At 39.1% G+C, this 27,446-nt stretch overlaps 1 protein-coding gene across 8 annotated transcripts in view; it reads left to right on the top strand.

Moving 5' to 3' along the window:
* The window catches only part of LTBP1 (latent transforming growth factor beta binding protein 1), a 418,216-nt gene that overhangs the window by 293,753 nt on the left and 97,017 nt on the right, over positions 1–27,446 (top strand). For all 8 annotated transcript variants that reach the window (XM_036872897.1, XM_036872896.1, XM_036872900.1 and 5 more), the window contains 2 exons: positions 3,127–3,246; positions 25,025–25,147. In XM_036872897.1, coding sequence (XP_036728792.1) covers positions 3,127–3,246; positions 25,025–25,147 — 243 coding nt within the window. The remainder of the gene's footprint in view (positions 1–3,126; positions 3,247–25,024; positions 25,148–27,446) is intronic.

Here is a 27,446-nt window from a genome sequence, read left to right as displayed (position 1 = left end):
ACATGGTGCAGGTGTCCCAGTGTGGACTTTTTGTTTTCGACCTTTTCGCCTTGTTCCATTCCTTTGTCTCAGCTTCTTTCTTTCCCATGTGTTCTGGGACTTGCTTGCAAACTGTCTACAGAAGTGCTGTCTGACCAACTCCGAGTCAGATTCCAGCTGTGCTAGATAAAATTTCTTTCGTATTGACCCCAGCAATGGATCTGCTCTCGTTGTAAAAATGTTTTGAAAAGTTTTTAACTTTTCAAAATTAAAATGATGAACCACTGAATATTTCTGCTCGTGCTTGTGTCCAAGTCACACAGGTACTTGTTGAAGCCACCGTGGTACGCTTTGAATAATTACTTTTGTGAAGAAATACGTTGAACCTCTGCTTAAATCTTGCCATAGAAATGTGAGGGCAAAGGAGCAGGGGTCTCTGGGCACGTTTTTGAGGAGCCTGTCTGTAGGGATGGTGCTGGTTCCGTGGGGTTCCCTGCTCGGCTGCCTGACATTGAGCCTCTTTGCAGACGTGGCTGGGCCTCCAGCACTCGGGAGGGATAGGCCCGTGGGGGCAGGCTGCTCTCAGCTGTCTCTTGGCTCCTACATGTTGGTTTTCTTCACGGTTCTAATGACCAGGTCTGGAGGGAGAGCTCATTAGACAGTTCTTTGGCAGCCTGCACCTGCCTTTCTTGCTGGCCCCTTGCCTCAGCCCCTGAGTTATCTGGAGAGAAGCGGGGAGCGTTTTATGTTACTGCATCTCTGATCAGCTCCCATCGGAACAGAGATATGAACTCTTCTGCTGACGGCCGAGGGCCATGGGACTGCACAGGTGTAAAGTGTCCCCACTCTCCTCTTACGGGGGACTCTCCCTCTGCTCTGCAGCTAGCTTGAGGATGGGGAGAGCAGAGACTGTGGCGTGACTCCCGCACTCAGTAAGGGTCTAACTTGGAACCAGGTACGTAGCCCCTTCAAAACTTAGTTCTTCAGCTGTAAAATGGGAACCACGCAGTGAACTTTCAGGCTTGTGCGAGTAAATGGGTGTTGCAGAATGTTGTATGGTGCCTGTCACCTTGTTCTCAAGAAGTGTTAGTTTCCTTAAACTTCCCCTTTCCCTGACTCGTTTTGTTTTTGCATAGATCTTCTCAGAACATCTATAATTGTGGGAGTGTTTTAAAAAAAGAAAAGACGTGGGTATGTCTGACAAGCATTTATTTGCAAAGCAATGCTCCTCCAGAAGGTCAAATATGGCTCCTCAAGTTCTACACACAGACTCAGGACAGGAAGATAAGCTATTTAAGGAATTACTAGAGCATAATGATGGACAGTAGAAAGGAATAGAAAAGAAATTTGAAGATAAAGGAAATAAATGGAAAGCAGTTAGGAGACTACTCAGTGTATAGAAATTATTTAACAGAAATATCACCAGCATTCCCTGAGTAAATAATTATATAATTCTATCCCCATGAAAAGGCTTGAAATGAAGGAGCCAAATAACGTAGCTGTTTTCTAATTTCATCATGGACCAGAACCAATGGTCCCCGGGCTTCTGGCTCACTGAAGATTTTCTCAGCTGTCACTGACCAAGTTGCTTTCAAACAGCGCCAGTCTCCAAGGAGTCTATTGTAGTTTACAGACGTTATCTCATGCATCCTTACTTTATTCTGTGAAGGTATTACCAGGCAGGTAGTCCCTCATTTACAGATGAGGGAACAAGCAAACAGAGATGAGAGCAACAGGAATTGCAGGGATATTGTCTTGTGTTTCTCAGCATTGTACCTTATTTATCAAACCAGCCTATCTCAATGACCTTCTCTGACTTAGCAGATGTAGTTCCATTTTTTAAAATATCCCATCCAGAGAAGGATGTAATGCTGTTTGGAAAATGAAACTGGCAAGCATCATCTTTTTGTAGAACAAGAAGTCCCAGAACATCTGACCTAGAAAAAAATCACTGTGTGTCATTGTCTATTGGCAAGAATTTTTCGCTGATAGGAAAAAAAAAAAAAATTACAACACTGACCTGGTGCTTATTCTATTAATAACATCTTTTACCTTAAGCATCTTTTCACACATGTCTAGTGATATATAATGAGAGATGATTTTTGAGAATTTACCAGAATGATGACCTCAAATACCCATGTATGTTCAGTGTATTCATTATATATTTCTTTCACTTTTTAGCTTATGTCCTGAAAAATCTGTTTATATTTTAGGTATGATTAGAGGTCCTATATACATCTCATATTGAGACACTTAGACATTGAATCCACTCACTTGAATTCAAAACTCAACTCCAGAAAAACACCTATTTCTGTTGGGGTTGGTACCCAAGGTGTTACTACTCATTTTAAACTGTTGAACCATCTCCTATATGTTACTTTTCCTCCATTTTATTGTTTTACGGTTCTTAAAAAAGCCTGAAGCTATTGTATGTCTGCCACAGTTCCATCCGTATTTAAGGTGTTTTTTTTCTCCTCACATTGAAAAGAACAAGGATTAATAACTTTCGTTAACTGTGAATGTGAAAAGTAAGGTGTATTTTAAACCAGAATGTATTACCCTATGTTCATTCACTGTGTTTTCTGGAAAATCTTGGAAGTATTTGATGAATTCATTCTCTCCTAATATTCTTTTTCCACCTCCAAGGAATTCCTATCATATGCAATGTTTTAAATTATTCAAACCTAGGATGTTTTGGGGGCCATGAAGCCAAAGCAAGGATTTCCCTAGGGCATCCAGTGTCTGCAGAGAGAACCTCTAGCCAGGTGGATAAATGGCTTCCTCACTCTCATGTCCATTTCTTTTATTTCTTTCTGGCAAGCCATGCTATTACTTGAAAGGTTTGATGTCCAGAAAGTGGCCCCAGAGAACTGCCAATTCCCAGAGTGGAGAGGTCTGGGCCTGCCAGTTGGAGAATTGGGGCCAAGTTCTTCCTTGGAATATGTGTAAATATTTCAGTCAAGGTATACTCGGCCATGCATTCTCACTGTGTGTTTAAGTACAGACCCAGTGTGTCACTTTTTCAGTTATTGTTTTCCTCACCAAAATGTAGGTAAAACATGCCTCTTTTCCCCTTCATCATACGCGTCAGTTTGTGTTCTAGTATTCTGATAAAATGTCTGTGACCTAGCTTTTTGATTTTTTCAGATGTTGATGAATGTTTGACTCCAAGTACTTGTCCAGATGAGCAGTGTGTGAATTCTCCTGGATCTTACCAGTGTGTTCCCTGCACGGAAGGGTTCCGAGGCTGGAATGGGCAGTGTCTCGGTAGGTACTAGAGTGTTATCATAGTTGTGTTTCATCTGTCTGGCCCGTTTTCTGACAGAGTGGTATAATGCCAAGTGAGCCATCTTTCAAAGTGGAAAAAGAAAAAAAGGGATGTAACAAACTCATGTCATTCAGAGAAAAGTTCTAAGTAACTTTTAACCATGAAGAAAGTAAGAAATTCAGTTGACATGAAGGAAGTGAGATTTTACATGGGACAGATAATTCTGATTGAAACAAATTGTTAGCCCTGGTGTGATTAATACCCAAAACCAAATAAAATAATCAGTGCCACAGAGAGAGAGAAGTGGAGAGCAAAATGCTTAAAAAGAGAGAAAAGGCATGAGAAGCTACCACAGACTCATAGGATCAGGAAATATACACAGACTTGCAGCAGAAGTTGCAAATGTAGAAAGAGAAATCTGGATTGATTGCCCATGCCCCTTATATTCATTCATTCATTCACTCAAGTATTTAACAAATATGGAGTACCTCCTTTAGGCACTGAGGAAGATAAGCGATGAATCTGCTTTGGTCCCAGTTACCTGTGCTCTAGTTAGCTTTCCCTGTTAATGGTTTTCCTTTGTGTTTCTGATCTTTTTCTGCTCCATGCCACATTCTGACAATGTGAGTTAAACTTTTCCATCCTTCCTTCTTTCCTGTCTTCCACAAATGCAGTAGAACTCACTATCTATACCCAGAGTTGTACTCAGTGCTGGGATACACTGAGGGACCAAAAAAGTACCTTCTTCATGGAACTTACTATCTAGTTGAGGAGACAGACATCTCATAAGTAAATGCAAATGTACAAATGAGCCAAGTGTTAGGAAGGAGGGTTCTTTGATGTTACAAGAGCATATGACAAAATGAGTTGCCTCAAGGAAAATTCTTGAGTTAAGCTTTGGCCGGGAGTTTGACTGGGGTAGGGGATGGGAGGGAGATCATTCTGGACATTTGACATGTGCAGGGGGCTCGTGGAAAGAGGAAGCAGGTCATGTTCCAGAAGCTGAAAGGCTAGTGTGGCTGAAGGCCAGAGTACAAGGGAAGATTTGCTGCAGGATGAGGGGGCAGACCATGCCAGACCCTCTTGGTCCTATAAAAAAAAGTTGGTCTTTATTCTTACATCTCTGGGAAGACGTGTGGGTGTTCTACAGGAGGTGGGATAGGTAGGCTTGGTGGAAGCACTCCCAATTTCAAAGCTTTGGACTCATCACCTGGCAGCATGAGCTAAGCCTCTACCAGTTGCAGGTGGCCCCCCTGCCCTGAATCTCATACCCATCCCCAAGGGTCTCTATCAGTGGAATTGTGAGATGTTGATCTTTGGGGAGAAGAAAATTTTTTGTTTTCATAAGCATTTGTTTATGTAATTGGTGTTGGTCAGAATGTACATTTGGTTTTAATTTTTCCATTTGGCATAAATTTCATAGTTGCCTATCAGGGTTCCATTCTTGTACTCGTTTTCACATACCAATGCATATTGTAATCCAAGAGCAGAGCCTGAACTTTACCTTAACTAACTAAAATTCACAATCATGGTATAAACACAGCCCTGATTCATGAATTTACTAATGCAACATGACTGACCAAATGGGAAAGTGATGCTCTTCAATGTAAATGCATGGATCTAGGTTGGGGAATAATAATAAATGAGTTCTTACACCTAGATGTGCGTAATCAATCTGATTGTGACCACGCTGCTCCAGTTGAGTGACAGAAACAGAGCACCTCATTTAACAGCAATATCATGTTGCCAGCCAGATTAGTAGAATCATAAGCAGAACTATTAGGTCACCATGTTACTCACCCCAAGTCACATACTTAGCCAAGCAATAACTTTTGGTTTTGCATTGCTAACTAAGGTCACACATTTCCTATTAAAAGTAGGCCGGGTACTTTTTTCCTTCTGCCTTGGGTAGAGTTTTAGGTTCTATGTCATCTGTCAATCAAGCTTCTCCTCTGTGATGTAATTACAGTGCCATCCATTGCTCATCTTGAACTTGCAGTTCTTGTAAATTTCTCCTGTGGGCTATTGCAGATTGTACCAAAATGATTTTTCCATCTTAGTTTTTTATGGCAGTTGAGCTTTCAAATGTTAAAGTTGAGTGTGATGAAAAGCAGATATTGCAACATACCTTTCTGCTCAGGTTGAGCCAATGAATGGACTGGATTTTTCTGCAACACTCTGACAGTGCTTGTGAATACCCAGTCATATCCTTTTGGTTTTGTTCCTTTATACATTTTAGTTCTCATCTTTGTACTTCTGGTACTCTGAAATACTTCTCAGAAGGTGCAATCCTACCTAAGGTCATCTTTGAGTTGAGCTCATTGATAACGCAACCTGACATATATTCATTTCTTCATTTGCCACTTTCATCGTTCAACACTGTATTCCTACTTTGAGCCAGGCATTTTGTTTTAGACCCTGGGAGTTGAGAGTGAACAAAATAAATTTCCTCCCTTCGTTGCACTTAGACTCTAGAGTTCACAAGTAAGAAAGAAGAGTATATGGTATGTCAGGTGTGATGAGTGCCATGAAGAAAAAAAAAAAAAAACTGCCTAAGGGATATAGAGAGTGTTAGAGATTCTATGGAGGTCAGAAAACGCATCAAATGATAAATGGTTTACAAAATGTTCCTTGCTAATCGACTGTTTCTGTGTCTAACAGTTAAATGTGACTAGTTTTGAGGCTTTCTCTATCCTTTTAGTGCAGACAATTCAGGGTACATTGATGAGACATTTTCCCCCCAGTTTTAATGTATGAGGGCATTAAAGACTAAAAAAATTTCCTGAATCTCATTGTTGGGAGAAAAGTCCTACACAGAGCATTTGTTAGTTGTCATCTGTAGAGATGATACTCCCTACCTCGCTGGGCTGTTCTGTAAGTCTTAGTATCCTTTTTCTACCACTCTCCTCTCACAGCATATTTTTAAGTTATTATAATTAAACTTGTACAGTGTCGTACAGAATAGTACTTTCTTTGGCATTACACTTACGTTTTTTAAAAAAAAAAAAACTCGTTGATCTTGATGTCCATTTGGTTCTTTTTTCTATTAAACGGTTTCATTAAGAATTAAGAATTGCCATTTTGACCCTTATATTCTGCAGGGATTTGATGCCAGTTACACTTTCTGCTGCTTTCGCTGACTAAATGGTGAACCTGCTGAAACCGTTAATGGCCTCTTTGTATTCATGCCATGTAAACTGGATCTTACTGATTGATGCTTCTCCTTGATTTATGAATTAGAACAGAAATTGTTTGGGGCAGAAACAGGTAAAATGTCAGCAGGTGCTGTCTGGGGTTTTATACTTTTTCCTAGGGTTTAGTTCAGGGCATATGATCCTTCATTCTCAATAGTTTATTGTGCACTTTCAAAATTTCTATCCCTTAATGCTTTTTTGGCAACTCGTGTTGGCTCTTCTGTTAATGTACCTTCTTCTTTCCAATTGTGGATTTCTGTGCTCTCTTGAGAGCCACTTTCATCGTTTAACACTGTATTCCTTGGACCTCACATTCAGCCTGGAGCTGTTGCCCACACGATCCCCACCTTTTAGGACTATTTCATCACCCTGGGTTCTGGCCAGTTTCATCTGGCTGCTTTCAATCAGAACCTTTCTTGAAGGAAGCTAACGTGTCAAGTCCTCAATTTGCAGGTTTCCCTTGACTTGAAGTACTAGCCTGATTCAGACCTGACTAGAGCCATCCCCCAAAGGAAATTCTCTAATATATAATTGTTTAAAGGTGCATTCAGTAACTGTGATATAAAGATCATATTTCCCTGAATTTAGGCAGATTATGGGCTATATGACCTCTCTGAAGCTTGGTTTCAATATCTGTAACATGTGTATTGAAATACTTCCTTCATGGGGTTTATTGTTAGAATTAAATGTGATATAAAGCACTGAGTAAGGTGTCTGACACAAGGTAGGACCCAAGAAATGTTATAATCCTTCTTCCCCCAACCCTGTTACCTCCGTTTTATTTCCCTTGTCCTGAAATAGAAGAAATGCAATAATAACTGATACCTGTTAAAGTAAATTATATGTCAGATTTTTATGGATAACTGCCTTCTCTTTGGCTTTCTTTAAGCTCATTTCATATAGTTTTTAACTGTCATAGGAGCTTTCTCTTTTGAATTTAAGTTATCTCAATCTTACAGTTTCCTTTCAACTTCTGAGCATTTTTGTTTTGCTGGAATATACTTCTTGAGAATCATAATGCTTCTCTGCAGGGTCATCCCTAACAAATGTTTTCGCTTCTACAGTACTGCCATCCTCTTTCTTTCGCTTCACTTTCTTTGCTCACCTTCACAATATCTACACAATAGACACAATATACAATATCTGTCGCCTGGTAGATGTGCGCAGCTAGCCTTTTTTGAGTTTATTGCCTTGCTTTATAGTTGACTCTGACAAACCATGTGATACGGGGATACAAATTTCTGAGATTTTAATCAAAGTGATCCTTCTTTGTTGGCCGTAATTAAGTTAATGATGACTTTGTGACTCCCATTTGAGTGTTCTAAATGTAGTAAGTCTTCAGTATCTGAAGAACTTAGTATTGTTCAATCCACTTGACATCTGGTTAGCCACAGTCTTAACCAAAACCAGGTGCAGAAAACGTGCAGGATAAACATGGAGAGCTCCTTGTTCTAGGAGTTCTTTTCACCTTAGGATTGCTTTTCAGATTTTAAGACTCATTGTTAACCTTTATGGAATATATGAAAATTCATAAACTTAAATAAAATTGAAGACTTTAGTCCTACAATTATTCTTTTTATGTAAGATGGCAGCTGAGCTCACGGTCTGCCTTTTGTGGATATTATAAAATGTGCAAACATCAGCCTTGTCCCTAAATCATTATATGCTAAAGGAATCTTCTAATCAGTCAGTAAGTAGTTATTGAGTACCTACCTATGTATATGTCTGCTAGATGCCAGAGAAGATTTGAAGTTGTAAAGAAGCAAAACAAAACAGTGTAGAATGGTATAAGGGCCTGGGGGTGGGGGAATTGGGGAGATGTTATTAGAGGATAACACACATTTGCAACTAGTAAGTAAGCCCTGGAGATGTAATGCACAGCTTAGTGATTGTAGTCAACAGTACTATATTATAAACCTCAAAGTTGCAAAGAGACTGGATATTAATTGTCCTCACCAGGAAAGAAATAATAATTGTGAGACATGATAGATGTGTTAGTAATGCTACAGTATTGATCATTTTGCAATATGTATATCAAATCATTCCTTAAACTTGCACAATGTTACGTTTTATTGAAGTATAGTTGATTTGCAATATTGTATTAGTTTCAGGTGACAACGTAATGACTCAACATTTTTATAGATTATGCTCCATTTAAAGATTTTTATTTTAATTTTTTTTTTAAATTTTTATTTATTTATTTATTTTGGCTTGTTGGGTCTTCGTTGCTGTGCGAGGGCTTTCTCTAGTTGCGGCGAGCGGGGGCCACTCTTCATCGCGGTGTGCGGGCCTCTCACTGTCGCGGCCTCTCTTGTTGCGGAGCACAGGCTCCAGACGCGCAGGCTCAGTAGTTGTGGCTCACGGGCCCAGTAAAGATTTTACAAAATAATGGCTGTATTTCCCTGTGCTGCACATTACATCCTTGTTGCTTAACTTACATAATGTTATAATGTCAATTATATCTCATCGAAAAAAACAAACTACTTCTGAAGGCAGGAAATACACCTGTGTGGGAATACTTGTTATTGTAATAACAAACAATTTCTCTTTATATAGTTTACAGTATACCTGTAGTACAGATATAGAAATTTTTTCCCAAATAGGTTAATGGGCTTGCTCCTGGTCATAGGTAATAAATGGCAGAGCTAGGGCATGATCCCAGGTCTCTTAGCTTCAAAGCTAGTATTGTTTTATTTTATATAATGTCTCATATACCTCTCATGTACACCCAAGACAATTAGAGGACAAAACAATATAATTAAGATAATAAGGAAAATAAAAGTTCATAGAATGGAGAGATCCATATGGACTGGAATCGTCCCTTACAAGCAGCAATAGTTGTGGCTCAGGGCTTCTAGAGTCTAAGATGGCAGGCCTATCCATAGGTAGCCCAGGTGAGATTTTCTGAAAGACAAAATGTTCTTTTAGAAAGGTGAGGTAGAAAGTTAGTGATTTGCTCAGATTAGTGGGTTGATTTTCTGAGCTCATCTTTGGATCTTCATCTGCGATGTACATAGCATTGGCTGTTTTCCAATTCTGAAAAGCAGTGATGAGTCTTTGAGAAACATATAACCTATTTTTGTAGGCAGGTCTGCTACTGCATATTTTTAAGTTCGTCAGAATTGACAGAGGGGGAGACATCCTGAGGATTTACTATACCTCAGGTGCAAGTGAGGTGATTTCATTGCATTGGCCTAATCAGCGTCTGTCTCTCATTTTGCCATGCTTCCTTTTTTTTTTTTTTTAACATCTTTATTGGAGTATAATTGCTTTACAATGGTGTGTTACTTTCTGCTTTAAAACAAAGTGAATCAGCTATACATATACATATATCCCCAAATCTCCTCCCTCTTGCGTCTCCCTCCCACCCTCCCTATCCCACCCCTCTAGATGGTCATAAACCACCGAGCTGATCTCCCTGTGCTATGCGGCTGCTTCCCACTAGCTATTGGTTTCACATTTGGTAGTGTATATATGTCCATGCCACTCTCTTACTTTGTCCCAGCTTACCCTTCCCCCTCCCCGTGTCCTCAAGTCCATTCTCTAGTAGGTCTGTGTCTTTATTCCTGTCTTGCCCCTAGGTTCTTCATGACCAATTTTTTTTTTTTTTTTTTAGTTTCCATATATATGTGTTAGCATACGGTATTCGCTTTTCTCTTTCTGACTTACTTCACTCTGTATGACAGACTCTAGGTCCATCCACCTCACTACAAATAACTCAATTTCGTTTCTTTTTATGGCTGAGTAATATTCCATTTTATGTATATGCCACATCTTCTTTATCCATTCATCTGTCGATGGACACTTAGGTTGCTTCCATGTCCTGGCTATTGTAAATAGAGCTGCAATGAACATTTTGGTACATGACTCTTTTTGAATTATGGTTTTCTCAGGGTATATGCCCAGTAGTGGGATTGCTGGGTTGTATGGTAGTTCTATTTTTAGTTCTTTAAGGAACCTCCATACTGTTCTTCATAGTGGCTGTTTACATTCCCACCCACAGTGCAAGAGGGTTCCCTTTTCTCCCAACCCTCTCCAGCATTTATTGTTTGTAGATTTTTTGATGATGGCCATTCTGACTGGTATGAGGTGATACCTCATTGTAGTTTTTTTTTTTTTTTTTTTCACACACACTGTATTTTATTTTTACAAGAGATAAATAGACTGACACCAAGCATTGTACATGGATGACCACAACAAAAGCAACAATGATTGCAATTACCAAACATGAAACACACTCATACTATGTCATAATATTGACATTCAGTCCATAATCCTCCACTGTAACAGCTCCTTTACTTTGCAGTGAAAATTGATTTGTATATTCTTTGCCTCTGAGTCCTTGTGGGATTTTTTCCTTTTTTAAATTCAAACAGAAAGTCACAAAAATTATACTCATCCTCATCAGTTCACTCAGTCCCATGTAATTAATTTTTTTTTCATCTTGATCTTTTGTTAGCACTTTTATGAGCTCATCAGTTTTTCATTAGAGTTCTGAAAATGCTTATTCATTCAGTTCAGCAGTACAGTCAGTTACCAGAAACCTGTACTTCTCAGAGTCTTTTCCATGAATTTCCTGAAGATGAAACCCTTTTATAGGAACATATTTGCAAAAGCATCAGAGTACACCCAGAACTGTCTGTAAATGACAAAAGACTTAAAAATGACCACGGTTAAAGATTTGATGAAAGTTCATAATAATGCAGTTGACAAGAAAATTAGTTATTTCTGAGATATACATTTTAAAGTAATAACTAGGATTATGACTTATAACATTATACCAGAACATATAAGATTTTTAGAAATTTCATGTAATGTCTGAAACATTTATATTACCATATTTCCATACAAATAACCCAATGAAAGTTTAGTATTAGTTGTTTAGTTTGTTTGTTTGTTTATACTGCAGGTTCTTATTAGTCATCAATTTTATACACATCAGTGTATACACGGCAATCCCAATCACCCAATTCAGCACACCACCATCCCCACCCCACCGCAGTTTTCCCCCCTTGGTGTCCATATGTCTGTTCTCTACATCTGTGTCTCAACTTCTGCCCTGCAAACCGGCTCATCTCTACCATTTTTCTAGGTTCCACATACATGCGTTAATATACGATATTTGTTTTTCTCTTTCTGACTTACTTCACTCTGTATGACAGTCTCTAGATCCATCCACGTCTCAACAAATGACTCAGTTTTGTTCTTTTTTATGGCTGAGTAATATTCCATTGTATATATGTACCACATCTTCTTTCTCCATTCATCTGTCGATGGGCATTTAGGTTGCTTCCATGACCTGGCTATTGTAAATAGTGCTGCAATGAACATTCGGGTGCATGTGTCTTTTTGAATTACGGTTTTCTCTGGGTATATGCCCAGTAGTGGGATTGCTGGGTCATATGGTAATTCTATTTTTAGTTTTTTAAGGAACCTCCATATTGTTCTCCATAGTGGCTGTATCAATTTACATTCCCACCCACAGTGCAAGAGGGTTCCCTTTTCTCCACACCCTCTCCAGCATTTGTTGTTTGTAGATTTTCTGATGATGCCCATTCTAACTGGTGTGAGGTGATACCTCATTGTAGTTTTGATTTGCGTTTCTCTAATAATTAGTGATGTTGAGCATCCTTTCATGTGTTTGTTGGCAATCTGTATATCTTCTTTGGAGGAATGTCTGTTTAGGTCTTCTGCCCATTTTTGGATTGGGTTGTTTGTTTTTTTAATATTGAGCTACATGAGCTGCTTTTAAATTTGGGAGATTAATCGTTTGTAGTTGCTTCATTTGCAAATATTTTCTCCCATTCTGAGGGTTGTCTTTTTGTCTTGTTTATGGTTTCCTTTGCTGTGCAAAAGCTTTTAAGTTTCATTAGGTCCCATTTGTTTATTTTTGTTTTTATTTCCATTTCTCTAGAAGGTGGGTCAAAAAGGATCTTGCTGTGATTTATCTCGTAGAGTGTTCTGCCTATGTTTTCCTCTAAGACTTTGATAGTGTCTGGCCTTACATTTAGGTCTTTAATCCATTTTGAGTTTATTCTTGTGTATGGTGTTAGAGAGTGTTCTAATTTCATTCTTTTACATGTAGCTGTCCAGTTTTCCCATCACCACTTATTGAAGAGACTGTCTTTTCTCCATTGTATATTCTTGAATCCTTTATCAAAGATAAGGTGACCATATGTGCGTGGGTTTATCTCTGGGCTTTCCATCCTGTTCCATTGATCTATATTTCTGTTTTTGTGCCAGTACCATACTGTCTTGATTACTGTAGTTTGTAGTATAGTCTGAAGTCCGGAGCCTGATTCCTCCAGCTCCGTTTTTCTTTCTCAAGATTGCTTTGGCTATTTGGGGTCTTTTGTGTCTCCATACAAATTGTGAAAGTTTTTGTTCCAGTTCTGTGAATAATGCCATTGGTAGTTTGATAGGGATTGCATTGAATCTGTAGATTGCTTTGGGTAGGAGAGTCATTTTCACAATGTTGATTCTTCCAATCGAAGAACATGGTCTATCTCTCCATCTATTTGTATCATCTTTAATTTCTTTCATCAGTGTCTTACAGTGTTCTGCATACAGGTCTTTTGTCTCCTTAGGCAGGTTTATTCCTAGGTATTTTATTCTTTTTGTTGCAGTAGTAAATAGGAGTATTCCCTTAATTTCTCTTTCAGATTTTTCATCATTCGTGTATATGAATGCAAGAGACTTCTGTGCGTTAATTTTGTATCCTGCTACTTTACCAAATTCATTAATTAGGTCTAGTAGTTTTCTGGTAGCATCTTTAGGATTCTCTATGTATACTATCATGTCATCTGCAAACAGTGACAGCTTTACTTCTTCTTTTCTGATTTGGATTCCTTTTATTTATTTTCTTCTCTGATTGCTGTGGCTAAAACTTCCAAAAGTATGTTGAATAATAGTGGTGAGAGTAGGCAACATTGTCTTGTTCCTGATCTTAGAGGAAATGGTTTCTGTTTTTCACCATTGACAACGATGTTGCCTATGGGTTTGTCATATATGGCCTTTATTATGTTGAGTTAAGTTCCCTCTATGCCTAGTTTCTGGAGGGTCTTTATCATAAATGGGTGTTGAATTTTGTCAAAAGCTTTTTCTGCATCTATTGAGATGATCATATGGTTTTATTCTTCAATTTGTTAATATGGTGTATCAATTTGATTGATTTGCATATATTGAAGAATCCTTGCATTCCTGGGATATACCCCACTTGATCATGGTGTATGATCCTTTTAATATGCTGTTGGATTCTGTTTGCTAGTATTTTGTTGAGGATTTTTGCATTCATGTTCATCAGTGATATTGGCCTGTAGTTTTCTTTCTTTGTCACATCTTTGTCTGGTTTTGGTATCAGGGTGATGGTAGCCTCGTAGAATGAGTTTGGGAGTGTTCCTCCCTCTGCTATATTTTGGAAGAATTTGAGAACGATCGGTGTTAGCTCTCCTCTAAATGATAGAATTTGCCTGTGAAGGCATCTGGTTCTGGGCTTTTGTTTGTTGGAAGATTTTTAATCACAGTCCCAATTTCAGTGCTTGTGATTGGTCTGTTTATATTTTCTGTTTTTTTCTGCTTCAGTCTCAGAAGATTGTGCATTTCTAAGAATTTGTCCATTTCTTCCAGGTTGTCCATTTTATTAGCATAGAGTTGCTTGTAGTAATTTCTCATGATCCTTTGTATTTCTGCAGTGTCAGTGGTTACTTCTCCTTTTTCATTTCTAATTCTATTGATTTGACTCTTCTCCCTTTTTTTCTTGATGAGTCCGGCTAATGGTTTATCAATTTTGCTTATCTTCTTGAAGAACCAGCTTTTAATTTTATTGATCTTTGCTATTGTTTCCTTCATTTCTTTTTCATTTATTTCTGATCTGATCTTTATGATTTCTTTCCTTCTGCTAACTTGGGGGTTTTTTGTTCTTCTTTCTCTGATTGCTTTAGGTGTAAAGTTAGGTTGTTTATGTGAGATGTTTCTCGTTTTCTGAGGTAGGATTGTATTGCTATAAACTTCCCTGTTAGAACTGCTTTTGCTGCATCCCATAGGTTTGGGGTCATTGTGTTTTCATTGTCATTTGTTTGTAGGAATTTTTTGATTTCCTCTTTGATTTCCTCTTTGATTTCTTCAGTGATCTCTTGGTTATTTAGTAGTGTATTGTTTAGCCTCCATGTGTTTGTATTTCTTACAGATTGTTCCTGTAATTGATATCTAGTCTCATAGTGTTGTGGGTGGAAAAGATACTTGGTACGATTTCAATTTTCTTAAATTTACCAAGGCTTGATATGTGACCCAAGATATGATCTATCCTGGAGAATGTTCCATGAGCACTTGAGAAGAATGTGTATTCTTTGTTTATGGATGGAATGTCCTATAAATATCAATTAAGTCCATCTTGTTTAATGTATCATTTAAAGCTTGTGTTTCCTTATTTATTTTCATTTTGGATGATCTGTCCATTGGTGAAAGTGGGGTGTTAAAGTCCCCTACTATGATTGTGTTACTGTCGATTTCCCCTTTTATGGCTGTTAGCATTTGCCTTATGTATTGAGGTGCTCCTATATTGGGTGCATAAATATTTACAATTGTTATATCTTCTTCTTGGATTGATCCCTTGATCATTATGTAGTGTCCTTCTTTGTCTCTTGTAATAGTCTTTGTTTTAAAGTCTATTTTGTCTGATGCGAGAACTTCTACTCCAGCTTTCTTTTGATTTCCATTTGCATGGAATATCTTTTTCCATCCCCTCACTTTCAGTCTGTATGTGTCCCTAGATCTGAAGTGGGTCTCCTGTAGACAACATATATATGCGTCTCGTTTTTGTATCCATTCAGCCAATCTGTGTCTTTTGGTTGGAGCATTTAATCCATTTACATTTAAAGTAGTTATTGATATGTATGTTCCTGTTACCATTTTCTTAATTGTTTTGGGTTTATTACTGTAGGTCTTTTCCTTCTCTGTGTTTCCTGCCTAGAGAAGTTCCTTTAGCATTTGTTGTAAAGCTGGTTTGGTGGTGCTGAATTCTGTTAGCTTTTGCTTGTTTGTAAAGGTTTTAATTTCTCTGTCAAATCTGAATGAGATCCTTGCTGGGTAGAGTAATCTTGGTTGTAGATTCTTCCCTTTCATCACTTTAAATATGTCCTGCCACTCCCTTCTGGCATGCAGAGTTTCTGCTGAAAGATCAGCTGTTAACCTTATGGGGGTTCCCTTTTAGGTTATTTGCTGTTTTTCCCTTGCTGCTTTTAATATTTTTTCTTTGTATTTAATTTTTGATAATTTGCTTAATATGTGTCTTGGCGTGTTTCTCCTTGCTTTTATCCTGTATGGGACTCTCTGCACTTCCTGGACTTGATCGACTATTTCCTTTCCCGTATTAGGGAAGTTTTCAACTATAATCTCTTCAAATATTTTCTCAGTCCCTTTCTTTTTCTCCTCTTCTTCTGGGATCCCTATAATTCGAATGTTGGTGCATTTAATGTTGTCCCAGAGGTCTCTGAGACTGTCCTCAGTTCTTTTCATCTTTTTTTATTCTCTGTGGTAGTTATTTTCACTGTTTTATCTTCCAGGTCACTTATCCGTTCTTCTGCCTCAGTTATCCTGCTTTTGATTCCTAGTAGAGAATTTTTTTTTTAATGATTTCATTTTTTTAAATTAATTAATTTATTTATTTATGGCTGTGTTGGGTCTTCATTTCTCTGCGAGGGCTTTCTCTAGTTGTGGCAAGTGGGGGCCACTCTTCATTGCGATGCGCGGGCCTCTCACTATCGCGGCCTCTATTGTTGCGGAGCACAGGCTCCAGGCGCGCAGGCTCAGTAATTGTGGCTCACGGGCCTTGTTGCTCCGCGGCATGTGGGATCCTCCCAGACCAGGGCTCAAACCCGTGTCCCCTGCATTGGCAGGCAGATTCTCAACCACTGCGCCACCAGGGAAGCCCCCTAGTAGAGAATTTTTAATGTCATTTTTTGTGTTGTTCATCATTGTTTGTTTGCTCTTTAGTTCTTCTAGGTCCTTGTTAGATGTTTTTTGTATTTTCTCCATTCTATTTCTAAGATTTTGAATCACCTTTACTATCATTACTCTGAATTCTTTTTCAGGTAGACTGCCTATTTCCTCTTCATTTGTTTGGTGTGATGGGTTTTTACCTTGCTCCTTCATCTGCTGTGTGTTCTTCTGTCCTCTCATTTTGCTTAACTTACTGTGTTTGGCATCTCCTTTTCACAGGCTGCAGGTTCATAGTTCCCGTTGTTTTTGGTGTCTGCCCCCAGTGGGTAAGGTTGGTTCAGTGGGTTGTGTCGGCTTCCTGGTGGAGGGGACTGGTGCCTGTGTTGTGGTGGATGAGGCTGGATCTTGTCTTTTTGGTGGGCAGGACTGCATCCGGTGGTGTATTTTGGGGTGTCTTTGATCTTATTATGATTTTAGGCAGCCTCTCTGCTAATGGGTGGATTTGTGTTCCTGTCTTGCTAGTTGTTTGGCATAGGGTGTCCAGCACTGTAGCTTGCTGGTCGTTGAGTGGTGCAGGGTCTTAGTGTTGAGATGGAGATCTCTGGGAGAGCTTTTGCCATTTGATATTACGTGGAGCCGGGAGGTCTCTGTTGGACCGATATTCTGAACTCAGCTCTCCCACCTCAGAGACACAGGCCTGACACCTGGCTGGAGCACCAAGACTCTGTCTGCCACACAGCTCAGAGCAAAAGGGAGAAAAAAAGAAAGAAAGAAAGTAAAAAATGAATAAAATTAAACAAAGTTATTAAAATATAAAATTTTTAAAAATTATTAAAAAAATCAAAAAATTAAAAAGTAATAAGTTTTCCCTGGTGGCACAGTGGTTGAGAATCTGCCTGCCAATGCAAGGGACACAGGTTCATGACCTGGTCCGGGAAGATCCCACATGGTGTGGAGCAACTAAGCCCGTGCGCCACAACTACTGAGCCTGCACTCTAGAGCCCGCAGGCCACAACTACTGAAGCCTGTGTGCCTCGAGCCCATGCTACACAACAAGAGAAGCCACCGCAGTGAGAAGCCCACATATGACAATGAAGAGTAGCCCCCACTCACTGCCACTAGAGAAAAGCCCGCGTGCAGCAACTAAGACCCAATGCAGCCAAAAATAAATAAGTAAATAAATGAATTTATTTTAAAAAATAAAAAAATAAAAAGTAATAAAAGAAAAAAAAAAGGAAAGAAAGAAGAGAGCAACCAAACCAAAAAACAAATCCACCAATGATAACAAGAGCTAAAAACTATTCTAAAAAAAAACAAAGAAACACAAAAACGGACAGACAGAACCCTAGGACAAATGGTAAAAGCAAAGCTATACAGACAAAATCACACAAAGAAGCACACATATACACAGTCACAAAAAGAGAAAAAGGAAAAATATATATATATCTACATATTAAAAAAAAAAGGAAGAGAGCAACCAAATCAATAAACAAATCTACCAATGATAATAAACTCTAAATACTAAACTAAGATAAACATAAAACCAGAAACAAATTAGATGCAGAAAGCAAACCCCAACTGTAGTTGCTTCCAAAGTCCACTGCCTGAATTTTGGGATGATTTGTTGTCTATTCAGGTATTCCAGAGATGCAGGGTACATCAAGTTGATTGTGGAGATTTAATCCACTGCTCCTGAGGCTGCTGGGAGAGATTTCCCTTTCTCTTCTTTGTTCGCACAGCTCCTGGGATGCACAGCTCCTGGGATTCAGCTTCGGATTTGGCCCCACCTCTGCGTGTAGGTCGCCTGAGGGCTTCTGTTCTTTGCTCAGACAGGATGGGTTAAAGGAGCGGCTGATTAGGGGCCTCTGGCTCACTCAGGCCAGGGCGAGGGAGGGGTACGGAATGCGGGGTGAGCCTGTGGCGGCAGAGGCCAGCGTGACATTGCAACAGCCTGAGGCGTGCCGTGTGTTCTCCCGGGGAAGTTGTCCCTGGATCACAGGACCCTGGCAGTGGCAGGCTGCACAGGCTCCCGGGAGGGGAGGTGTGGATAGTGACCTGTGCTTGCTCACAGGCTTCTTGGTGACTGCAGCAGCAGCCTTAGTGTTTCATGCCCATCTCTGGTGTGCGTGCTGATAGCTGCAGCTCACGCCCATCTCTGGAGCTCATTTAGGTGGTGCTCTTAATCCCCTCTCCTTGCACACCCCGAAACAGTGGTCTCTTGCCTCTTAGGTAGTTCCAGACTTTTTACCGGACTCCCTCCCGGCTAGCTGTGACGCACTAGCCCCCTTCAGGCTGTGTTCACGCAGCCAACCCCAGTCCTCTCCCTGGGATCTGACCTCAGCTCCCAGACCCCACCCATCCCAGCTGGTGAGCAGACAAGGCTCTCCGGCTGGTGAGTGCTGGTCGGCACCGATCCTCTGTGCGGGAATCTCTCCGCTTTGCCCTCTGCACCACTGTTGCTGCGCTCTCCTCCGTGGCTCCAAAGCTTTCCCCCAGACTGTCCCCTGTCTCCGCCAGTGAAGGGGCTCCCTAGTGTGTGGAAACTTTTCCTCCTTCACAGCTCCCTCCCTGAGGTGCAGGTCCTGTCCCTATTCTTTTGTCTCTGTTTTTTCTTTTTTCTTTTTTCCCTGCCCAGGTACGTGGAGAGTTTCTTGCCTTTTGGGAAGCCTGAGGTCTTCTGCCAGCATTCAGTAGGTGTTCTGTAGGAGTTGTTCCACATGTAGTTGTATTTCTGATGTATTTGTGGGGAGAAAAGTGATCTCCACGTCTTACAACTCCGCCATCTTGAAGGTCTCTCTGCCATGCTTGCTTTTCTGTCAAATACGTTCTCCCATCATCTTTAGTATTTGGTTGGCCAAAAAGTTCGTTTGGGTTTTTCCATAAGATGTTACAGAAAAATGTGAATGAACTTTTTGGCCAATCCAATGTAAAGACTATGTGTGAAGAATAGCTGAGGGATAATTGAAGTAATGTTTGTGTGGGGAGTAATCCTGTATTTTCATGTAGCGTAGTGATAGAATAAGATGTTTTCTTCCCATATAAAATGGTGCTCACTCACTGAAGTCTCTTGGTCACTAATGAATTACATGAGGTTGAATGGCTTCAGAAAAATGACTGGTTCACCGTGTTGACAGATTCATCTCCTTGGTAGTAAAGGAAGTAATGCAGGTAAACTCTTGCTCTGGACCCTATTCTGACCAACTCCAAGGTGGGTGAAGTGGAAGGGGGCAGTACAGCCATGGGCTGACCTGTGGGAAGGTGGCCACTGAGCACCCTTAGAGCTTTAGAGGTCTTGCCCACCACAGAGGGGCTTCGGGCGGTCTGGTGTGTTCCTAGGATATTAGGAAGGGAAATTTCAAAAGGGTTCCTGACCCAGATGAATTACCTTTCGAAGCAATGAGAGAATTTGCAGGTGGGATTGCTGGCCAGCTGGGAATCATCTTTGTGAAATTGTGGAGAATGGAAAGTTGCCCAGGACCTGGAGAGAGATTAATGTCCTCATTTCCCCCCAAAGAGGAAAGAAGGTGGAGTTCGGGAACTAATGACCACTGAACTTCATGTTGATCTTGAAAAAGAACTGTAGACTGCAGGATTCCAATGATGAGCTGAAACATTTTTTAAAGGATGTGATGATCATAAAAATCAGCCAGGTTCATTAAGGACAAATTATGCCTCTGACTGCCTCTTATGATAGGGTTATTAGAGGAGGAATCAGGAAATCCTGTAGGTGTGGCATATCCAGTTTTCACCAGGCATTTGTGAGAGTCATTCAAGGTATTGTGGATGAGAAGGATTAATTTGGATTGGGTGATAGTACAGTGAGTTGGATTCATAAACTCGTTAACAGTCATCCAGAAATTGCTGACCTAGTAAACTGGCAACTTCCTTACTGTGGGAGGTTTAATTAATTCATGAATGGCACATGGCAAATTATGTCCCCAAAGCCCATTGGTAAATTGTTTTTTTGAATTTGTGACCCATTTTTCTATGGACAGTCTCCCTTTTGAACTCATTATGTATATGCGTGTAAGAATTTGGGTGATACAACTCTTCTATAAGACTGTAATCCTAGAATGAGTTTTGAGCTCCAATACAGAAAACAGAGACATAACCATCTCCCTCTGCTGCAGGGGTAAGGGGCTGTGGGTGTTGGGTGGTAGACAGTAGGGTGGGTAGAGACCACCTTGTTTCCCATGGCATTGGTCCTCCCAAGGGTTAGAAGTAGGGATTATGGGGGCCTGACTTTCTGCCAGTACCATTCAGGGCCCCACAAGTTTGTACTGTATCCTTGACTGAATTGAAAAACCCTGGAAACGATTGAAAATTTTTAAAGTAGAGGAACAACATCATTGGTCAGATTTGTATTTTAGAAATATTGCTGTGGCTGCAATTTGGATAATGGATTTGATAGGGTAAAACTTTAAATAGAGAAACAGAAGATTATGCCAATAACCCAGGTGAGAGAGAATGGTAGTGGTGGGAATGAAGTAAAGTTGGGTGTATTTGAGAGAGATTTGGTAAGTAGAATTTACATGACTTGGTAGTAAATTGAATGTGGGGAAAGAGGGAGAGTAAGGAATCTAGAAGGGATGACTCCCAAGTTTCTGACTTGGGCGTCTGAGTGGGTCGTGGTAGCCTATATTGACATGAGAGACAGCATAAAGAGAAGGCAGGAAAAGGATCAGTTTGGGCCATGAGGACTCAAGAGGTGCCTGTGGGACATCAAGTAGAGATGTCCCAGTAAACTAACAGAATATAACAGTAAAATTAATTTCTAAGATCATAGCTGTGGCGATGAGCAGTTAAGGAGAGAGGTCTGGCTAAAGATACAACACTGAGTTTATTTCATTCCCTTTTCATCCACCAAGTGAGACTACACTCTAGACACCTTCCTTCTGTATAGAGATTCTTTTTATTTTTTTAAAATTGAGGTATAATTGTGAGATAGCATTGTATTTCAGGTGTACAAAATGATTCAATATTTGTATACATTGCAACATGATCACCATAATAAGTCTAGTTGACATCCATCACCATACATGGTTACAAAATTTTTTTTTCTTGTGATGAAGACTTTTAAGATCCACAGTTGACCCTCTAACAATGAGGGCGTTAGGGGCACCAACCCTCTGTGCAGCTGAAAATCTGCATATAACTTGTAGTTGGCCCTCTGCATCCACGGTTTCTCCCAACCACGGATCGTGTAGTACTGTAGTATTTACTGTTGAAAAAAATCCGTGTGTAAGTGGATGCATGCAGTTCAAACCCATGTTCTTCAAGGGCCAACTGTATTCTCTTGGCAACTTTCAAGTACGCAATACAGTGTTACTGACTATGGTCACCATGCTGTACATTACATCACCATGACATTTATTTTATAGCTGGAGGTTTGTACCTTCTGATTCTAAATCAAAGACATTTTTAGTGATATTCTACTATATATCATTATCTCCTTAAGAGCATAAGTGCCACTAAGCTTATGTACTTATTCAATTCAAACTGTTCTATCTACAGGATTCTGGTTCCATGCAGTTATGACTGTAGTAAGTAAAGAATAAACACATCAGGGTCTCCTAGATATTTCAAAGTATTCTGCTTCATCGTTAATCATGGTAGTAGCCTGGTAAAATAGAAGTTTTATAAGTATCTCCTGAATGGTAATCTGCAATGCCTGTTAATTTACTTTAAGAGAAAATATGGTCTTAGAAATTAATTTTACTGTTATATTCTGCAGTCTTATAAATCACACTCTCTGGTGCATGAAAAATTAAAAAGAGCAATTGATACATTTTTCATCTTGTTAACATTTTTTGAAACCAAACCAGATCCTAGACATGACATTTTTACATTGCTGTTGGAATTTCCATGCCCAGCGTCTATGTTCATTCTGTCCCATTATTTATTTTGGCTCCAGTGTTTGGCTTCTTCTTTGAAGTAGTTTGCTTTCAATGTTTACAAAAGTGGACTCCCACAACCAAAGAAAGGATGGATAATGAGTCTGTCTGAAAGTTTTATTTTTGTTTGTAATGGAATAGGGTCACTCTACTATAATTAGTGATGTTGTGAAAGCAAGGCAGAACGCCTAGGCAGTGTCAATTACTTGGCTGTTTTCAGTATGCATATGGCATACACACACGTGCACACACACAAGATCCCCCGTGCCTTATTTTGGTAATACTCTACTTCTGAATTCCATTGTAAAAAAGAAAAAGATAGAGTACAGTTTTAATGAAATGCAGTGCAAATGAATGATTGCTGACTTAAAACTAGGTCTCTGTTAATGTGCTCGTGATTCTCTGTTAATACTGAGGTGGAAAGCTGTATTGCTTTTGCGGCAAGCATTGTGAAGTGAAATGGATACAATCAAGAGCCTTTTCCTTTTTATTGTTTGTCTGCCTTATGTATAAAATACTTTAAGTTGTAGCCCACTGTAAAGTTAAGTATAAATTGTGATGCTGTGTATATTTTTGGCACTTTGTGGTTGAAGTTTTTTCTCTTTAAATTTTTGGTTATTTATGCTACATTATATACCTTCTTTCTGCAATATACAGTGGACTTACCCAGGGGCGTTCAAATGGGGCACAGAACTCAAATGTTTCTTTTTGAATTAACAGTATTCTAGTAGGAGCTTAATGAAAGTTTGTTGAATGAAATCGGTGAACACTTAGATAATGATTATTGATATAAATGCTATGTTAGCAAATCATAAAAACAAAGTCATGCTTTTTCTGTTTAACTGTTTCTATCTCTAGACTTAACTTTGCCTATGACAGAACCTTACAGTTTAAAAGATGGTCTTTGGAGTTAGGCTGACTGAGTTCAAATCTGAGCCATCAGTTTCTAACCATGTGGCCTTGGACAAGCTTTGAACTTCTTTAAATCTCAGTTCCGTCCTCTGTGAAGGGTTAGCCCATAGGATTTTGTTAGCATTAAATGAGGGAATATGTGTAAAGCCTTCAGGGCCTTCATACAGTAAGTGCCTGATAAGGATTAGCTATTATTCCATTGTATATATGTGCCACATCTTCTTTATCCATTCATCTGTCGATGGACACTTAGGTTGCTTCCATGTCCTGGCTATTGTAAATAGAGCTGCAATGAACATTATGGCACATGACTCTTTGAATTATGGTTTTCTCAGGGTATATGCCCAGTAGTGGGATTGCTGGGTCGTATGGTAGTTCTATTTTTAGTTTTTTAAGGAAACTCCATACTGTTCTCCATAGTGGCTGTATCAATTTACATTCCCACCAACAGTGCAAGAGGGTTCCCTTTTCTCCACACCCTCTCCAGCATTTATTGTTTGTAGATTTTTTGATGATGGCCATTCTGACTGGTGTGAGGTGATAACCTCATTGTAGTTTTGATTTGCATTTCTCTAATGATTAGTGATGTTGAGCATCCTTTCATGTGTTTGTTGGCAATCTGTATATCTTCTTTGGAGAAATGTCTGTTTAGGTCTTCTGACCATTTTTGGATTGGGTTGTTTGTTTTTTTGATATTGAACTGCATGAGCTGCTTGTAAATAAAAAGAAACGAAATTGAGTTATTTTTATTGAGGTGGATGGACCTAGAGTCTGTCATACAGAGTGAAGTAAGTCAGAAAGAGAAAAACAAATACCGTATGCTAACACATATATATGGAATCTAAAAAAAAAATGTAAAATTGATAGCTAGTGGGAAGCAGCGCATAGCACAGGGAGATCAGCTCGGTGCTTTGTGATCACCTAGAGGTGGGGAATAGGGAGGGTGTGAGGGAGGGAGATGCAAGAGGGAAGGGATATGGGGATATATGTATATGTATAGCTGATTCACTTTGTTATAAAGCAGAAACTAACACACCATTGTAAAGCAATTATACTCCAATAAAGATCTTTAAAAAAAAAAGATTAGCTATTATTATTGTATCTGCCTCTTCAGCCTATACCCCACCTTCAAACTACCCATTAGGCTTATGTTTGTCCCCTAGATTGTTTTTTTTTCTTAAATCACTGATTCAATGCCATCTTAGAATGTTTTGCCAGATTTTTTTTCACCTTTCTGTTAAAACTTTCCCATGGTTTTTCTGGGTCGTGAGTCATATCTCTTGCTTCGGTAAACGCTAACATTCTACTGAAGTTCATCAGTTCCCTAACTAGACCTCCACACGTCTGTGGTTCTTTGGAATATTTTATCTTGCAGGGGATGTTGCTCTACATCTATCCTCTCTTCCTCCCTCCCCTCTAAAACAAGCCTTCCATTGAGTTTATTTGTAGAGCATGTTTGGTTCCTTTTTTTGAGTTACTTTGCAGAAAGTAAATTAAGCCACGGAACCATCATACACATACCTCATACCAGAGCTTCTCCTCCTCTTAAGGGCTAATTTGAAAGCTTATCTTAAAGAACCTGCCCCTCTTGGGAATTCTCTGGTGGTCCAGTGGTTAGGACTCCACACTGTCACTGCTGAGGGCCTGGGTTCAATCCTTGGTTGGGGAACTAAAAATCCCAGAAGCCGCATGGTGCGGCCAAAAAAAAGAAAAAAGAATCTGCCCCTCTTTAGAAGATCCACTATTTCTGTTTCTAACCAAATTCAACTTTATTTATGTTTTATTTCTTTTTTTCCTCTTTGTCTTTTTTTCCCCCTTTCCATTATACCCCATTCTTTAAGATGTGGATGAATGCCTGGAACCAGATATCTGCACAAATGGTACTTGCTCCAACCTCGAAGGATCCTACATGTGTTCATGCCACAAGGGCTATACCCCAACTCCAGACCACAAGCACTGTAAAGGTAAATACTGTGATCAGATGTCTCATTTTTATTTGAACTGCATTTAAAAACATATTAGAGTCACTAGCCTTAAAAAAGGGAAACATACTACCTGTCATTTATTTTGATTGAGCTACTTGGAGCACATTTTGGTTGGCATCTTTGAAAGTGACTCCTCATGGTGATTAAATACAGACCCTATCTGTTTACATAGAGAAAAACAGTGTTTTTTTTTAGAGAATATCTGTAAACCACAGATCTATTTTGTTTTTTCCAGTTATAAAAACGATACATGCAGTTGTACAACTCTGTGAATATACTAAAAACTATTGAATTGTACACTTTAAATAGATGAATTATGTGGTGTGTGATTTTTATTTCAATAAAATTGCTATTAAAAAACATGCATTTGCTACACGAAATGTAGCAAATGCAGAAAGGTAAAAAAGATAAAGTAATAATCTTTCAACCTCATTTGTGGATATTCATATCTCATGGATATTTTATATCATTATGTTCTGTGTACAGTTTTCTATCTTGCTTTTTATCATTTAATAGTATATCATGAGCATTTTACATTTCATTAATAACTCTTTTCAAACATTAGTTTTAAAGGCAGTGTAATATCCCAGTATATTGCTGTGTCACCATTTTCTTGCTGTTCTTCAGGTGTTGAACAACATATTTTTTCCAGCTTCTGATTATTATGTAAAAATAAAACCTAACAGGCATCTCTTTAAAAAATAAACCTTTGCCTGAATTTTCGGATTACTTCCTTATTTATAAAAGTGGAATAATCAGGCAAAATGTTCTGTGTTTAACTATTTCAGTAGAGAACACTAATTTCTAATTTTAAAATATGTGTTTCTTTTACTTCTAAAAGATTTAATATGTATTTTATGTGCTCATTTCCTTTAATAATTTCCTAAACACTTCTAATTATTAAACACTTATTTCATACATCTGTTAAACATTTATATTTCCTCTTTTGTAAATTTGTTAATATCTTTTCCCATTAATCAAGTTTTTAAGTCAATGTGTATGAACACTTTATATATAGGATATATATATATAAACCTATGTACAGTGTATATATTTAACATATACCGTTTTCTTTAGAATATTAGTGTAATTTGTCCAAGGTTTCGCTAATTTTTTAAATAATTTTTTAAGAAATTTTCATTTTTTCTGCAGTTAAATCTATGGATTGTTTCCATTCTGCTATCTTCCATCACTTTTATACCTAAAAGCATGCTCTTTCAAAGGGAGAAAGAGGAAATAAGTAAAAACTTTTTTCTTTACTGTCTCAATGAAAGTGAAGGATCTAGGGTAGTGATTAATTTATCACTGTGGTAGGGAAGCAGTAAACAGATACCCTACTACTGACCTGTAAGAATTGAAGCATCTTCCACTGGCAGTAGGGAATTCACAGACATCTGGATTTGGTGCCTTACTCCTTCCATGCAGCAGAATACTATCCACTCCCAGGAGAGCATATGAAGTAGGCACATCTCCCTTTTCTCCTGGTCCTTTCCCACATCCGCAGCTTTCCTTCTGACTCCTTAAGCTGGGCATCTCCTCAGAAAAAGTTAAACATGAGAATCACTTGAAAGGTATTATATCTTCCTTACATACAGGACGAATGGTGGCTGAAGGTCTCAGCATTAGAAGCCATTGTTAATCTTTATTTGATTGCTGTATCTGGTTTATTGCCATAACCTGTCATATTACTTTCTCTTCCCAGTCTGCCTGCTTCTTTTCATCTGCTTATTCATAAAAACCCTTGTAATCGGCCCCTACTTCACATTCCAAATTTGTCACCACTGCTTTCTTCAATTTGCAATCTCTGTCCCATCCAACTGATGTCACAACGGCCCTGGGTATATTCTGTGCTTATTTTGACTCAAGTACTTGCTCATGATTATCCTGCCCTGCACACCCATCTTCTTCCTCACTACTGACCTGAATCCTGGCTCTTCCAGGGATTCACTATACAACCTTGGATAAATAATCTCAGGTTTCCTGATATCATGTCATCCCTAAAATTCGAGGATTGGACTCTCTAGAGGGAAAATGCACAGAGTAAATACATGTTGAATGAATGACTCATTACCACCGTCTTCCTCTTGGCATTGCCATCCCAGATGAGGCTGCCCTTCTCTAGTCAGTCTCCCTACTACCTGTGAATTCACACCATCAATTGATGCCACCCCTAGGAACACTCGTATTTTCCAGCCTCTGGGGCACTCTGCTGGGCTGCTGCAGAAGCTTCTATTCATCCTTCCTTTCCTTCCTCTCAAGTGTATCAAGGAACCAACGT

This window comes from Balaenoptera musculus, chromosome 13, assembly GCF_009873245.2.
Source record: "Balaenoptera musculus isolate JJ_BM4_2016_0621 chromosome 13, mBalMus1.pri.v3, whole genome shotgun sequence".
Lineage (NCBI taxonomy): Eukaryota > Metazoa > Chordata > Mammalia > Artiodactyla > Balaenopteridae > Balaenoptera > Balaenoptera musculus.
Note: the sequence above shows the minus strand (reverse complement) of the source record. Positions and strands in the feature narration are given on the sequence as shown.